Raw genomic sequence first — 16,811 nt, 5'->3', positions numbered from 1 at the left:
ATTTTCAGTGTACTAAAAAATATTAATGATCTTATTCTTTTATGTATTAAATTTTATATTTATATAAAATCCAAACTTAATTTCAATATTTTTCTTCCCAATTTTATTAAAACAAAAAAAAAATCCAAATTCCTAAATTTTGAGTGTGGCAATCTAAAAAGCAAAAGAAAATATCCTGACTATATAATAAAAAAAGTAAAGGCAATGGTCATTGTTACAAATTACAGTGATCTTGAAGATCATGACTTCGTAAATTATCATTGGTTTGGGATTTTCCTGGCAAATTATTATCATTGATCTGGGATTTTACTCGGAAACTATGAAAGCTAGAAGAAGATGTATTAAGAGATTCATACAAAAATGGAGGTTTTGTCGGGTAAGGCATAACCATGTCTTAAGATTTGAAGAACTGTGGTCATGTTTGGTCTTAAAGATGGCTCGGCTTGAGTGCAAAGCAATCCCAGATGAATTTCTCTCTTTATTTCTTCAATTTGATTTTCTGAATGCAAGCTTTCATCGATGACTTCTGTTGTTGTGTTTGATTGAAAATGCTTCCATGCATTAAAAAACAAGATAAAAATGATTAGCGACGATTCCAAAAAAAAAATGATCAGTGAAATTGTGATTACATCTGTGACTAATGTTTCAAAATAATTATCGGATTCGATCTTGGTGTTCTTCACTCAGCCGATGATTTCGAGCATTAGAACTCCGAAACTGTAAACATCTACTTTCTCCGTTGGTCTTCCTTTCGCAATGTATTCCGGAGCCATGTATCCGCTACAAAATTCAATCGGAAGATATCCGAGTTATGTTAGTCCGACTCTTCATACATAATCTCATGTGAGAATACGGACTACTCACAATGTGCCGGTGAAGGTGTTGTTGACAAGATGAATCTTGTCGGTATCGCGTGAACAGAGCCTAGCGAGGCCGAAATCTGCGATTTTCGGTCGGAATCTGAGGTCCAACAAGATGTTACTGGCCTTGATGTCCCTATGAATGATCCGAACTTCGTAGCCTGTGTAGATATTCCAACCCTTCGGCAGTTCCCATTATGATTTTATGCCTTTTCTCCCAGTCCAACTCTTTCTTCTCCTCGGGATCTTCCTTCCATAGGCCACCAAAATAGGTCACCATTATTTTGTTTTAGTATCGTACACGTTCATATCATATAATATCATATCCTCGTATTCATGGCTAGATATACATCAAATAAGAGTGTCGAACATAGATTTTGGATCGTAACATTTTGTTTTTCTTGAATTATCTATGTTCGACACTTATGTCCGACACTTCCTACGCTCACGTTTGGGTCCAAAGTTAACTACAGGTAAGGTAGCTTACCAAATAAGATGCAATCAAGGCTATTGTTGGCAAGGTATTCATAGACAAGGAAGTTGTCAATAATGGTGAAGCAACCACCAAGGCAACGAACCAAGTTCTTATGTTGTGCTTTACTGATAACATCCAATTCGTTGTATATTTCTCTGCTTCGGTTCCTTCCGTTTACATATAAACGTTTCACTGAGATTTCTCGTCCATCCGGTAATGTTCCCTACACGAATCAAGATCGATATGTTCGATTTTGAAATCTATTATATGTGCTCGAATCTCGATCGAGCTATTCGAGCTTAAGGATTAAGATATTCGAGTTCGAGTTTATACCTTAAATACTTCACCATATCCTCCAGAGACAAGATTGTTAGCATTATTGAAGCAATCAGTTGCTTTCTCTAAAGTTTATACCTGTGTGATGTAACATACAAAATCAAAATTTACGCATCACGATATATGTTCGGATTTGTAACGTTACCTTTCCATTCACATCGAGGATTCATCTGTTTGTAGGCCATTTTTTCCAACCGCAGCCCGACGGCGACCGCCAACGAGCTGACGATCGCCGTAATAAGGATGTAAATTATGAATGACACTATAGCATCTACAATAGAGTGAATGATAGTAATTTTAATTAATTAATAACTCTTGTATATTTTATTTAAGTGAACGAAATTAACATCGGACCGCGGCGACCGAGGTGTTGTGCGCAAAATCGTTAGCGGAATAGCGCAAGAAACAGCCGGCATTGAGCGTGTGGCCTTCCTTGGCGGGCATGCAGCGGTAGACGAGGTCGACGGCGTCGGCAAGGCTGGACTAGCACATGTCCTTGTCCAAGATCTTCCAGCACTGAGCCATCCCATGGACGGTGGTCCCCTTCCACGACTCCTTGTACAAGGCGAACCATTTTCTGTAGGGAGCCTTGTGGACCATCTTGGGCAACATTTTTTTTCAAAACCACCTTGAAATCGTCGCTGGTTTCGACATCATCGCTGCATCTCTAACTTCCATGTAATAAATTTACGAAATCATAAGATATTTGCATCAATACAAATAAAAAAAACATTCGATATAGTACCATATATATATATATAAAGAAACTCACTTTGTTATCGGCATGTCCCTATAGAAACTATAATTGTTAGCCCTTATGAAACAACCGTCTAGGTAAACACGACCGCCTGTGCTCGGAAAACATGCCTGCAAAATATTAGTGATCCTCGTAAAGCAATGAGCGCATTCTACGCTCGAAAAATCATCCATGCATTGAGACAACACGTAAAGTTTATCCGGCGGCTTTCCGGCTTCGTGAAACTCGAACTTGTTCCGATACATTTCCGGCCCATGTGTTGGAGTATCAACTCGTAATTCTTCAAGTAATCATCCTCGCTCTTCACCTTCATGAGCGCGCGACTAGGTTGAGTCGATTGTCGGCACGACAAGGTCGTATCGAGGAGGCGATTAAGAAGAAGATGGTCAAGAAAGCTGCCATGGAAAGGAGGAGGGAGATTTAAAAAGAGAAATAACTTTTTCTCATATTTAGTTTCATTTGTTTCTTATATTTAGGTTTATATATGAAAATTTGGGCAGCTTTTGATGGGTGGTATATAAATATATTAGATTTGGTTTTCTTTTTTCAATTGTTTAAATATTTGAGTAAAGTATATAAATTGTCCTCGATTATTGTATATTATTTTATTTAGTCTTTTGACTATTAAAAAGTTATAAAATGATTTCTTGACTATATGGCATTGTTTTGTTGAATTACTCGACTATTGAAAGTTATAAAATGAATATTTGACTATTCATATGTTCCAAACTCGTCATTTTCTATTATAAAACATTAACATACTGACCGAAATATGCTAAAATCATAAATTAATGATGTTTATTGGCACCATTATTGCTTTGAATCACTGACTCAATAACATAATGTTTTAAGTATTGACTTGACGACATAATATAATTAGAGAATTGATCAACAAAATACATCACAAATGATTGAGATAATATTTTATCATATTCCAGTCTACAAGTTAACAACCAACTTAGATGATTGTCAACTTTTTAACAGAAAAATATGAATTGATAACATATAAAAAGATGAACGATCATTTTGTAATTTTTAATTATCAAGAATTAAAAAAAATTAACACCATCTAGTTGATGACCAATTTACATACTTTATTCATAACATTTTTACTTTTATATATATATATATTATATATATATATATATATATGATATATCTAGATTAATAAAAAAAATATTTTTTATATTAATCTGAAGTAAATAAAATGTAATATTTTTTCAAAGATAACTCTAAATTATTTGATATTAAATGCTCACACCTTTAGTATTTATGGTGCTCAAACTCGAAACCTTAAAAATTATAATAATTTCTTTACAACTTAGATCTCTTTATTTGTGAAAAATTAAATACTTAAATAAAAAATATAATTTAGATTATTGTTTTTATATTAAGCTTTTAGAAAAACAAAATCATATGAACTACAGTAGTTGAATTGTTGAAAAGAATTTCAGACCGGTTCCTTTAGCGGTCCAATTTTCTCAACCTCAAGCCAGTACGCACAATACGACGAAACGCTCTCTTTAAAAAGAGAGGCGTCGCGTTTAAACGCACAGTAGAGGAATGAAATGCTAAAGCAGGCTCTAAGAGTCTCGTGTTCGCCCGCCTCCTCTACGATGCTCTCTTCTTCGTTTTCTTCGTCTTCTTCTTTGTTTCTCGCTCTCAGGAATAAGAACCCTAGCTCTCTCCTTTCTTCTAGATTCTTCAGAAATGGATTCGTCAGCAACCGCGTCGTTTTCTCCTCTCACTTTCCACGCTCCGTTTCCTTACGGTGTTTCGCTGCTTCCAGCGGTTTCGATAGAGTTCAAGTTGTAAATCCGATTGTCGAAATGGACGGTACAAAAATGGAATTAGAACACCGTCGAATGAGGATATTTTTAATTATATTTTCTGCCTTTTTCTAATTGTTATTTTTGCTTGATTTTGTTTTTGTAATAATTAGGTGACGAAATGACGAGGATTATTTGGAGTATGATAAAAGACAAAGTATGAAATGAATATGGATTTCTTGATTTGTTTTTTGAGTTTCTTTCCACATTTCCAGAATTATTAATAATTAGTGGTTAACTTGTTCAGTTGTTTGTTTAATTGCAGCTTATATTCCCTTATTTGAATTTGGATGTGAAATACTTTGATTTGGGGATATTGAATCGTGATGCTACTGATGACAAAGTTACAGTCGAAAGCGCTGAAGCAGCTCTAAAGTAATTAGTCTTTTTACCAGGCCTTTTGGACATAATCATTGCTCTGTTCTTGTTATGGTGACATTTAATATTATGTTACTTGGATTTGAGTGTGAATGTCGGGTACCAGGGTATGTTCCAGTGTAATGTACATGTTACGTAGCTTAGCCATTCGATCAAAATATTTACTTTCCTGCCGATCAAATGGATACAAAATGTTCTTTTCTTAAATTGTTTCGGAAAACAAAGGCTTGAAGTTTTGAACAATTCATGTTTCCTTTATTTGCATCTTGAAACCTGCAGCTGTAAAGAATATCCTTGTTTTTTTCAGGTATAATGTTGCCATCAAATGCGCCACAATCACTCCCGGTTAGTCATTCTTGTGCTTTCTTATGATTTATGAGTCTTGCAGAGTGATGTATTCCCTTATTATATATATATTGTATCTAAGTGATTTAGTCCCTTCAGCTTTCCATAGCACTAAAGTTAGGTTATGTGTATCATGCAGATGAGACAAGAGTAAAGGAATTTGGGCTGAAATCTATGTGGAGAAGTCCTAACGGAACAATTAGAAACATCTTAAATGGTTTGTCTTTCATATAATAACCTCTCATTATACTCATTTCAGGGATAAATGTTGAATAGTTGGAATACATGCATGGATTGATTTGATTTTCCTTTAATTGTTTAAATAGTACCCTGATTCCTGAAGTTTGAAAGGTTTGTCTTCCACAAGCAGTCATTGGTGGATGTGTGCTGAAATAAGATTATTTATATATATCCAGTGTTTTTCAAACAGATAAATTATGATGCTTAGCTGTAGTTCTCCAACATTTTTACTAATGTCTTTTCTTGTATATTCAGTCATTAGTTGAGAGTGGCTTCTTATTGTAGGTACTGTCTTTCGTGAACCTATCCTATGCAGGAATATACCAAGAATTGTTCCTGGTAATGATTTCTTCCGACTGTGACAGTTAACTGAAATATTTTGGAAAGCTTCTGTCATTTTTTCTTCCTGTTATAGGTTGGAAGAAACCCATATGTATCGGCAGACATGCTTTTGGTGATCAGTATCGAGCCACTGATACCGTGATTGCTGGACCAGGAAAGCTCAAGATGGTTTTTGGTGAGCTTGATTAACCTTCATGGGCATGATGCTATTGAATTACTCTGGAAAGTATCTTATTTCTCAAATTCCTACTGTATTTTTTTCTTTCTGTTTTAGTCCCAGAAGGCGAAGACAAGCCAGTGGAGCTTGATGTCTATAAATTTCAAAGGCCCTGGTGTAGCACTTGCTATGTATAATGTGGACGAGGTTTGTAAATTTTTTGTTCATTTTAAGCATCTATGTATTATATGTAAATGTGGTGCATGTGTACTTATATATATTCACATATATAAGTTTTTGGGCTGAAGTTATTGGCTGCTCGGTTGGATATCTTCCATCTGAATATTTAGGTCTGCCTCTGGGGTACAAGAGGAATTCGGCTGCTATGTGGGATCCGATAGTGGCGAGATTTAATGCTAAATTGACTGGTTGGATAGCTAATTCTCTGTCGGTAGCGGGAAGAGTGGTTTTGGTCAAATCGATGCTATGCTCTCTTCCGGTCTATTTTATGTCTATGTTCAGAATCCCAGCTACTGTGATACTCAAACTTAACTCTATCATGGCTTCATTTCTGTGGGGGGATTCGATTGATAAGAAGAAAATCCATTGGGTCAATTGGAAGTCGGTCTCTAAACCAAGATATATGGGGGGTCTAGGGGTCCCTAATCTAGCACTTTTGAACCGAGCTTTATTAGGAAAATGGGTTTGGAAGTTTTCTTCTGAAAAGAATTCTTGGTGGAAGAAAGTGATTTGTGCCGCCTACAATTTGGATCCCAAATCTATTATTTTGGAGAATTCGGGCCAGCTCGTGCATCGTGGATTTGGAAAGGTGTCGTGAAAAACTTCTTCAATAGTGATGATTTTGGAGAATGTCTTAAAAGGAATATGCAATTGAAGGCGGGGAAAGGGGAAGATGTGCAGTTCTGGAATGATGTATGGTTGGGTGATGTTCCCCTGAAATCGTTGTTTCCTAGACTTTATGTTCTCTCAATTAATAAATCGGGTAAAGTGAAAGAGTTTAGGGAAAATAATGCTTCGGGTTGGGTGTGGGACATCCAAATGAGAAGGAATTTGGCTGATTGGGAAGTAGAACAGTGGATGCAATTGATTTCTATGTTGAATAATACCTCTCCTTTTCCCACTGCAGATGATTGTTGGATTTGGTTAGGGAATGGTGAAGGAAATTTTACAGCTAAATCTTGTATAAAAGCTTTTTATGTACAACGTGATTCTGAGCAAAATCAAGTGAATTGGGATAAGACTATTTGGTCTGGTTTAGCTCCGCCAAGGGTGGAATTGTTTGTCTGGCAACTAGTACAACATAGAGTACAGGTTAAAGAGGAGTTAGCAAAGAGAGGTGTTGCAGAGATTGTTGACCAACGTTGTGTTCTGTGTGGTAGGGAGGTGGAATCAGTTTCTCATCTGTTTCTGTATTGTAGGGTTGTGTGGGGTCTGTGGTCCTCCTTCTTGAAAATGTGGGATGTGTCATTGGTGACTCCAAAGTGTACAATGGAATTTCTAATTTTGTGGGATGATTTAATGACTAACTCTTTGATTTGGAGATTCATTCCTAGGGCAGTGATGTGGTCAGTATGGAAATGTAGAAATGAGATTATCTTTCAGAAAGGCAAGCTGGATTTGGTCAGATTATCTTTCATTGTTAGATTCAGAGTGGCTTCCTGGTTTAGTGCTCATTTCAAGGATGTGGGTATTCCTCTAGATTCTCTAGTAGGTGATTTGAAAATTGCTGACTCGATTGGTAGATCAAGAAAGGTTTGCTCTCAACCTGCTTGCTGGGTTCCTCCACCGGAGGGGTTTCTAAAGTTAAATGTTGATGGAGCGATGGTTTCGGGTTGGGAAAAAGGAGGTATTGGTGGTCTGTTTCGAGATAGCAGAGGTCTATTGCTTCAGTGGTTTTCTGAAGCAGTAGGGGGTGGTCCTCCTATTTTGGCTGAGCTGTTAGCTATCAAAAGAGGGATTTGTCTTATGGAGGAGTTGGATTTTGTCGCAAATCAAAGAGTTATCTTGGAATCAGACTCTTCTAACGCTCTGAAGTGGATTCAGAATCCGGGTTTAACCCCTCCTTTGCATCTATCCTTGGTGAAGGATATAATTTCACTTTTGATTGGAAAGGATATTATTTTTAGGCATACTTCAAGGGCGGCAAACTGGGAAGCTGATAAACTTGCTAAAGATGGGATAGGGTGATTTTGGTTATAGTTGTGTTGTTTAACAGGAATTGTTCCTCCCTGTTTTGTTGGATGTTTGTGTTAAGTTTTATGTTCTTCCGTTGGAAGTGTAGGAGTTTGTTCAAGCTTGTAATCTGGTTCTTGTGAATAAAAGTTTTCTTGGCTCTCTTTTCCTCCTTCGTTGTTCCTTCATGTTACTCTCATAACATGGAGGGATTGAAGGAGGATTTTAATGGGGCCTTTCTATCAAAAAAAAAAAAAAGTTTTCATTCTTTTGATTAACTAATTTAATAAATCCTTGTGTGATTGTTCAGTCAATTTGTGCTTTTGCTGAGTCCTCTATGTCTTTGGCATTTTCGAAGAAGTGGCCTCTTTACCTGAGCACAAAAAACACTATTCTGAAGAAGTATGATGGCAGGTGATGTTTTATTTATTCACCCCCCCTGAATGTTCTAATCTTTGAGTAAATATTTCTTCCAGATTACTCAGATTTTTTATTTGCGGAAGAACTGCAGAATTCTTATCTTAGGAAGTTTATTACAGGTTTAAGGACATATTTCAGGAAGTGTATGAACAAAACTGGAAGGACAAGTTTGAAGAACATTCAATATGGTTCGATTTTTGCATTTTAGGGGATGTATGCTTAAGACTCTGTTTAGATATGTGAGAATATTTGATGGATTTTATGTCTAGGTATGAACATCGACTAATTGATGACATGGTGGCCTATGCTGTAAAGAGTGAAGGGGGATATGTTTGGGCATGCAAAAATTATGATGGAGACGTCCAAAGTGATTTACTTGCTCAAGGTGTTGTTTATGTTGAAAGCTTTAAACGATATCTAGCCTACACTGCCACACACAAACACAAACACACAGAGGGATACTGATAATTTACTTACATGCTTTGTCTCATTAATATAATAAATCATGCAATTTTTTGGACTGCCTACTGATAAGAATGGATATGTTTCTTTGTGTTAATAAGCTTAATCATTTACAAATCAATGCTTGAGTTTGAAATTTTATCTCAGTTTCTTGTGGAGTCTAAATGCATGTTTTTGCTATATGCAGGATTTGGTTCTTTGGGGTTGATGACTTCTGTGTTGGTTTGTGTCAAACGACTTTGTTTCTTATATATCTATATCAGTTTCACCATTTTGGCCATTGAATGCAAATCATTGTAATAACAAATTCTGCAGCTGTCATCTGATGGTAAGACACTAGAAGCTGAGGCAGCTCATGGGACCGTAACACGACATTTCAGGCTTCATCAAAAGGGACAAGAAACCAGTACAAACAGCATTGCTTCCTTATTTGCATGGACAAGAGGACTGGAGCACAGGTATCTTCTATTTTCTGTTTATCATCTTTTCTGTTTATCATTTTTCATTTGAACTTCCATGCAATTGCTTGCAGGGCAAAACTAGATAATAATGACAGGTTGCTGGACTTTGTTCACAAGTTGGAGGATGCTTGCATTGAGACAGTTGAGTCTGGGAAAATGACCAAGGATCTTGCCCTTCTAATCCACGGGCCTAAGTATGTTGCACTTTCTCTCAATATATTTTTTCCCATTGTTGATGTTTCCTATTATGATCTTCTATGGTACTCGATCTGGGGTGACTTGGTGTCTGTTACGGGCATGTGTAAGATACGAGTATATTCATTTTTCTTCTAAGCTTTTCCATGTATTTGGATGGTATTCGGAGGATTATATCATCATATACTCAACCGGGTATGCCTTTTCCATGGGGGTAACAACATAGAATTCAAGAAAAAATGAAGTGAACTTTACCCTGTCAATACGATCTTTCATTTGATGGTCCTTGCTTTCCACGTACCACTTTGTTAATGTCGTCTTTAAATGATCACCAACATGTAGTAAAACACAAATAAACAGTAACTTTATCTTTAACGCAGTGTGTCTTATGAATTCAGGGTAACCAGAGAGTTTTACCTGAACACGGAAGAGTTCATTGATGCCGTTGCTGTAAACTTGAGTCGAAGCTTCAGAAACCAGCTTTGAGCAAATAGACTCGGGTAAATTCTGATGTTGGAAAGACTTATTTTCTCCTTTTGAAGGCATATGCTATCTGTTAGGATTTCATATAGCTTTTCTTTTGATTTAAAAATGTCTCATGTTGAGTGCAGCAAATCAAAGCTCCATTTAAACTCAATAATATGAATAGACCATGCTTATATAACATCGAATAAAAAGCCTTGTTGACAAGGCCAATTTTTGAATGCGTTTTGAAATCATTGGATGTAAATTTTGTGAAGCTGGTACAGTTTGTGTTATCATATCTATCTCATCCTTCATTGGGTGCCAGCTTTTGGATATGAATAGTCAAGTTTGAGTTAAAATTTGTGTAACTCGTACTATTATCAGGGAAAAAAAATATAAAAACAAAACATTTTAAAAGGGAGGACCATAGATTCTCTTAAAGAAACTAGAGGGAGACTCCAAATTTCCCCAATCTCTGAATTAAAAAGAATTACCTGGTATTTGGTAAAATGATAATTTGAACCTAAAAACCAATGGCTTATGTATTTAAGCAAATAGTCTCCAATGCACCGCCAACCGGGGATGGATCGAGAGGGCGGATGTAGGTTGTCGTCTCTTGAATTTTTTAAATTCTCTTATATTTAGATTTTTTTTTTCTAGTGCTTGCGATTCAGATCCGTATAATCCAACGGGTTTAAACAAATGAATAGATATTGCCTTGTACCGCCTTGTAATTATCTATGAACTACTTATAACTGTTGCGTAAGACGGTTATCGGATATAGCAAAATCGCAACTGATAATTTGAGAAATTAAAAATAAAGATAAAAGAGACACAAAATTTACGTGGAAAACCCCTAAAAATTTAGGGTAAAAACCACGGGCAACGGTAGAAGAATTTTACTATGAGAAAATAGGAATTACAACCTCTCTCGATCTACCAAGGAGAAAACAATGATAATTCTCTCTTGATATAAAAGAGAAAATAACTCAAGAAACTCTCTAAATTCTCTCTAGTATTGGAAGAAAGCTAGAATGTTTTGGGATGATTTTAAAGCTAAATGAGATAGGGTATTTATAGCTAAATCTTAAGGAGATAATCTTATAAATACTCTAAAATTTTAGTGACTAAATTATAATATTTCCATTTATCAATTTTCCACAATTGTTGCTCCATCGAATTAAGCATGTGCATCGAAATTTTTATTTGATTTTTTCAATATGTTTGGCCACTTTACTTGACTTTTCAACAATAACTGCAGTCGAACACTTCTTTAGAGTTATAGCTTTTTTTTTATCCAACTGAATAAATATCATTGCAAACATTCTCAAAAGCTCTCACTCTTAAAGGTTCGGGTCTTTTCTCAATTTAACTTCAAATTACATCATGCCAATAGAGCATGAGTAAGTTTACAATTGAATTATGTATTTTAAAAGAATATAATTATATCACTTTTTTATTAATTATAATAATTATGTCACTTTCTCGTTAGGTGTATAACGAATATTAGCTTTGTAGCTACATTTTGGTTACTCAATTATGAGTAAGTTTACATTTGATCACTCAAATATAATCAATAAGTTAATATCCATTACATATTTAATGACAAAATAACTTGATTGTTATAACTGATAAATAAAGTGACCTTATTCTCACTTTTTTAAAATAAATGACTCAATTGTAAACTCACTCATAATACAATGCAATATATCACGTTACTTTCTACTAAAGTATTAGCTATATAATATATATCGCAATTACACCACAAAAAATTCTGCAATAGCACAGTGATTGAAATTATTCTTTGAATTTCTAGGTTTGATTCCTGTGGAATATTATTTTGCAACTGAAATTTTATTTTATTTTACTTTACTTTTTGTTTTTTGAATGAAAGGAACAAAGAATCAAGGAAACAGCAAAGCCATTCCTGCATGCAGCACGTCGTTGACACTGCAGCAATCCTTAGACAGCAGTAGCAGCATTGTAACAAGCACATTTTTGGTTAATGCTAAAAAATTTCAGTCATTTTATAATCACACTTAATTTTATTTTTAATAGGTTTAAATTTTACGTTTGAAATAACGATTTTGTTCTCGCTATTTAACTTATAAATAGTGGGTGATTTCATTCATTTAGAACATCCCTAAGCAAATGACATCTTGCTTTAGAACACTTTTTCTCTTTTGAGTGTGTTTGAGTTGTGAGAAGAGCAACATCATCCAAGTCCACTTCAGTTTTCGAGTATATGAATTTTTGAAGAACCGTGTTAACCTCAGGAGGCATTCGTCTATTGTAGCGATTACATATATAATGACGAATTCACTTCAATAATGATAAATGTTGTTTTTGAATCATGGTATTCGTTGATACTTTTATCAATAATGCTTTATGGTCATTTATTATTTTATTAAGTGATATATGTATATTGGCCATTTAATCGCTATTAATTTTAAACACAAGGAGAAATTTTTTTGTTTCAGCTTTTAATTCCTTTGAGAGAGGGCAGCTTAAACATTATAAATGTTTAATTAATTATTATTTATAGCTTTTAATGATTTTCATAATGCTCGTGAAAACATTGGTTTTAATATGTCTTATTGAATTGAAGAACAATTTTTAATGGTTAGTTTAGTGTGAGATTAATAACCATTTACAATTGTTAAAGGCCCAATGGTTATGGAAAAGATTTATTAAAAGTTCATAAATATTTTTGGGTTATTCAAAACATTGGAACGATTGAATGACAAAAGTTTTAATTTGCATGTATGATAGTTACTATTTATTTTTTTACGGAGTGTAAGATTATTCAGTTTCTGAATATTAAGATGAAAATAATTGTCAGCTCTTTTGTCCTACTAATAATTTCTCTTTTGTATGAATATAACATGATGCAAGTGACGATGTCATACAATGAATTATTTAGAAATTTAAATGACGTATATCACAATTGCAATTTTGGAGAAATTTGAAACTGAAATGAGAAGATCCTCTAAATCAATGAGTTGAAAAATCCTAAAGACAAGGATTTTATTATTATCAGTATTTTTTATGAAATTTTTATTACGGTTAGTAAATCATTTTTGAGACTAACAATGTAAAATCTTCATTTGGGTGTAGAGTTAACAAATTCAAGAGAGATGTTAATTCAAATGAAGTGGCTGTCATGTTAGATTTTCTGAACCTTTTTGGTTTAAAGATGATGATGCAAAGGTTGAAGTTGCAGGCATGGTGAGAAAGAACAAGTCTATTTGGGAATTATGAGTAACATAGATTTTATCTTTATTTAAAAGGTGAATGATTTAGTCTCTAGATCAGGAATCCGGTTTTATATGCATTGAAAGAGAAGTCTGAGTTCATACTTGTTTTATGTGAGCTTTCAATGGTATGTTCGGATACTGGACTGGATTATCTCCATCTTCGGATGTAAGTATAGCAGCTTACCTTTGGTATTATTTGCATTGTCTTTCTCGAAAAGTGCCACTCGATAGAAGAAAGTCGATCAAAAGTTGCAACCTTTTCGCTCCGGGGCCAGCCTTGAGGACTGTTGGAGTACCAACAACTGAACAAGGATCAGTCCCATTTTCCCCACTTCCTGCACACCAACCACCGGGAGTAAACATTTCTCGGCCCCGAGATAAGAGCTCAGCATCGATTTTGTCCAGCAGTCGGCCATTCGGGTAGAATTTTCTTGCAAATGGGGCATTGCTATCGAGCATCAGTTTCATGTGAACAAGCCTGAGGCGACGAGGATGCTGCTTAGGAGGGTTATCCCATGATATAAAATGGAGATCATGGTTTACTGTAGTATTACGGAATGGCTCTGCATTACAAATGACAGTGTGGAAGTAACCTTCTGGAGATGATACAAAGTTGGTATAGTACATTAGGACTTTTCGAGGTAGGTTGTCCCATCCCCATATGCAATACTCGATAAAAGGGCGAGAAAGTGCCATCCAAGCAGAACCTATTTACAAAGATGATATACTTGTCATATAAGAGTATTTAATGTATGATCATAAACATGATGAGTTATCACTATTATAAACATCCTAATGAAATCACAATTAACAACAAATATCATATAACATGCACGGTACCAATTGGAATATCAAACTCATATTGTGTTGCCTTAAGTTGTTTAGAAAGTCTCAAGAACAGAACCATTAAATAACAACCATACAAACAATGGAAATCAAATAATAAAAATATGTAACGTTATAGCAATGCAGAATCACATGGCTTGAATAAAAAATTAACTTTGAAAAAGTAAAAAAAAATAAAAAAAAAAAGAAATTTTGTTGGCCAAACTTGGAAACAAAACTAAACAATCACCACAGTGCAAGTGCTGCTAGCCTATGTTACTTGGTTGAACTCTATTTAAGACTCTTAGCTCAGTTGAATCTATTGTTCTTTAAAACCATAACAATTGGATTCATTTAGTCTTTACTTCCGACTGCCGGTTTGCTCATGAAGAATCATCAAGTCAAAACTAGATTCCAGTTTCAACCTCAATTCCACCATACTAACAATTGAAACAAATTTGTTCAATGAAATATTATCTAAAATCATCCCTCAAATATTCAGAAATCATAATATAATCAACAACCATACTCACAAAATATGAAACAAGATCCAGTTGACACATAGGAAACAGAATAAAGCACCTAGGCAGTCCCTCTACAATAATCAAAAGTGCAATTTGGTTCTAGTATTATAGAATTAAGCAATTTAAAACAACAAAAATGCTGACTTGAATTTTCAAAACTGAAACTATGAACGGAAATCTGAGGCAAGCATATGTTCTTTAACCTAATAAATTCTTTTGTTACTTTAGTTCTATCTACGGTTCATATTTCAAATTGCAAAAGTACACATTTTCATATAGACGATTTTCAGTTAACACCCTAATAAATTTCACTTAACATAGCATAATACGAAGACGTCCAAACACTTTAACATAGCATAATATATTAGCTAAAAGAACACTAATAAAGTTGAAGCATTCAGCATATTAACCTGTAAAGAGCTTGAATGCAGTAGGAACACTTCTCCTTTCTTTTACCCAAGCCACTTCAGCTTTTTTCAAACTAGACAATCCAGGATCTATAATAACTGGCTTAGCCCTTTGACCCCTAACATTACAACAATAAAACATTCAGTTCCAAGATACCCAGATAAGGGGAATTACATTGTTAAAAGCTTTAAAACAAGTTCTCACGCTTTCCACCCGATTTTGCTTGTATGATCAATGAAATTCAAATCCCTTGGTAAGTTCGAAAATGTATGCAAGAGATCTGAAAGACCCAAATGTCAAAAAAATAAACAAATGAAAGCTATAAACAAAAGGGAAGATTAAACTCACCATCTTGGGTAACAAGGGGATAATCAGAAGCACTAAGATTAATAAACCAATCCCAATCTCCACCTTCTCTCAACAAAATTGCTGCAGCATGGAGCGTATTGGCGACCATTGTAGGTCCTTTATAAGTAATCAAATTAGCCTTCACAATCATCCTAACATTACCAACTTCGTTAAACACTTTATAGCCCTTCACAAACTCCTCCAAAGCGAGCCTCTCCTCGGGGCTAGCTTTCCGGTCGAGATGAACCACGTATTGATTTAAGGGATGGTAAATGGCTAAAAGAACCCTTTTCAGCATATCGCCATTGCCTGCGGAGCCGGAGATGAGGTAGGCGAAGCGGGGAGGTGAAGGCGGGGTCGAGACGGGGGTGAGTTTCAGTTGGTTCTCAACGAAATCGAAGGAATCGCCAATGGCGGAGATGTGGTGAAAGAAGAGAAATGGGACGCCATTGAAATGGGAAAATGTTGAGAAGAAGAGTAAAAATAAAGCGAAAATGGAGCAAAAAACTAATGGCGGGATGCATTTACGCTGAAGAAATTGCATGATTTTGGATTGGAAGAGAAATGAAAAAAAGGAATTGTGAACTGATCGGCGACGGTTAAAATTTGATCTTCTTCGCGAGTGTAAGCAAAGTATTTCGCCAATAAAGAAGTGTGGAATTTTGAATTTAGTCAATTAGGATAAAATAATATTAAGGGTAAGTATATAAATTGTTATAAGAGTTGTTTTATTGAGTCCAAAACTATTAAAAAGTCATAAAATAGTCTTTTGATTATAAAATATTATTTTTTAGTTCCTCAACTATTAATAATTATAAAATTGTCATCTGGTTATTTATAATTTTAAACTTATCATTTTTCGTTAAAAAATTGAAGGTCGTCTAAGTTTGATATTAACATGCTAATCGAGATATGATAAAATTTGATTCTAAAACTATTTGAGTTTTATAGTCATTCGAGATTCTGAGATCATATTTATCATATCTTAATCAACATGTTAATGTCTAGCTCAAACTAACGTTAATTTTTTAACGAAAAATGATGAGTTTGTAGCATATCAATAGTCGAGTGACCATTTTGTAACTTCTAATAGTTGGAGACTCAAAGAAAATATCCTATAATCAAGGGATCATTTTGTAACTTTTAAAAATTGAGAGACTCAACAAAATAACATTCTATAATTAAGGGATCATTTGTATATTTTACCCTAATATTAAAGGGTTAACGTCATGAGGGACTTTCACAAATCTTTTAAAGAAGTCCCCCTATTTTTTTAATTGCTCAATGTACAATTGTACTTTGTTTTTTATGGTGCCCATAGAATAATGTCGCTAATTGTTGATGTGATATGATATTTGATATCCTTTGACATTATTATATTATATTTGGATTTAAAGAAAGTTGGAAAAGTCAAATGTAAAGCCATTTAAACAATTTTACTAATAATTTTGTAAGACAATTGTATATTTATTATCAAATTATACTAAGGAGAATAATCAAATTATATATTTATATTTAATTCACGAAAAAAAAT

At 34.5% G+C, this 16,811-nt stretch overlaps 2 protein-coding genes and 1 pseudogene across 2 annotated transcripts; 1 reads left to right on the top strand and 2 right to left on the bottom strand.

Moving 5' to 3' along the window:
* Positions 1-214: 214 nt before the first annotated feature.
* On the bottom strand, positions 215-2,673 carry LOC120169837 (annotated as a pseudogene).
* Positions 2,674-3,997: 1,324 nt separating this feature from the next.
* On the top strand, positions 3,998-9,951 carry LOC120169981 (isocitrate dehydrogenase [NADP], chloroplastic/mitochondrial-like). The gene is given in 16 exon segments (XM_039178051.1): positions 3,998-4,264; positions 4,371-4,414; positions 4,523-4,632; positions 4,943-4,980; positions 5,120-5,197; positions 5,506-5,559; positions 5,636-5,737; positions 5,837-5,877; positions 5,879-5,926; positions 8,223-8,326; positions 8,452-8,520; positions 8,602-8,717; positions 8,982-9,016; positions 9,110-9,252; positions 9,327-9,449; positions 9,849-9,951. Coding segments are annotated over 16 exon segments (1,413 nt in total). The 5' UTR covers positions 3,998-4,044; the 3' UTR covers positions 9,937-9,951.
* Positions 9,952-13,224: 3,273 nt separating this feature from the next.
* LOC120169594 (beta-glucuronosyltransferase GlcAT14A-like) lies at positions 13,225-15,884 on the bottom strand. The gene is made up of 4 exons (XM_039177707.1): positions 15,278-15,884; positions 15,134-15,209; positions 14,932-15,047; positions 13,225-13,879 (listed from the first exon to the last, which is right to left on the bottom strand). The coding sequence occupies exons 1-4, from the start codon at positions 15,819-15,821 to the stop codon at positions 13,365-13,367; spliced, it is 1,251 nt and encodes a 416-aa protein (XP_039033638.1). The 5' UTR covers positions 15,822-15,884; the 3' UTR covers positions 13,225-13,364.
* Between the last annotated feature and the right edge of the window lie 927 nt (positions 15,885-16,811).

This window comes from Hibiscus syriacus, unplaced genomic scaffold (genome assembly GCF_006381635.1).
Source record: "Hibiscus syriacus cultivar Baekdansim isolate YM2019G1 unplaced genomic scaffold, ASM638163v2 tig00111769_pilon, whole genome shotgun sequence".
NCBI classification, from domain to species: domain Eukaryota; kingdom Viridiplantae; phylum Streptophyta; class Magnoliopsida; order Malvales; family Malvaceae; genus Hibiscus; species Hibiscus syriacus.
The sequence above is the reverse complement of the archived record's forward strand: the minus strand, read 5'-3'. Positions and strand labels throughout refer to the sequence as shown.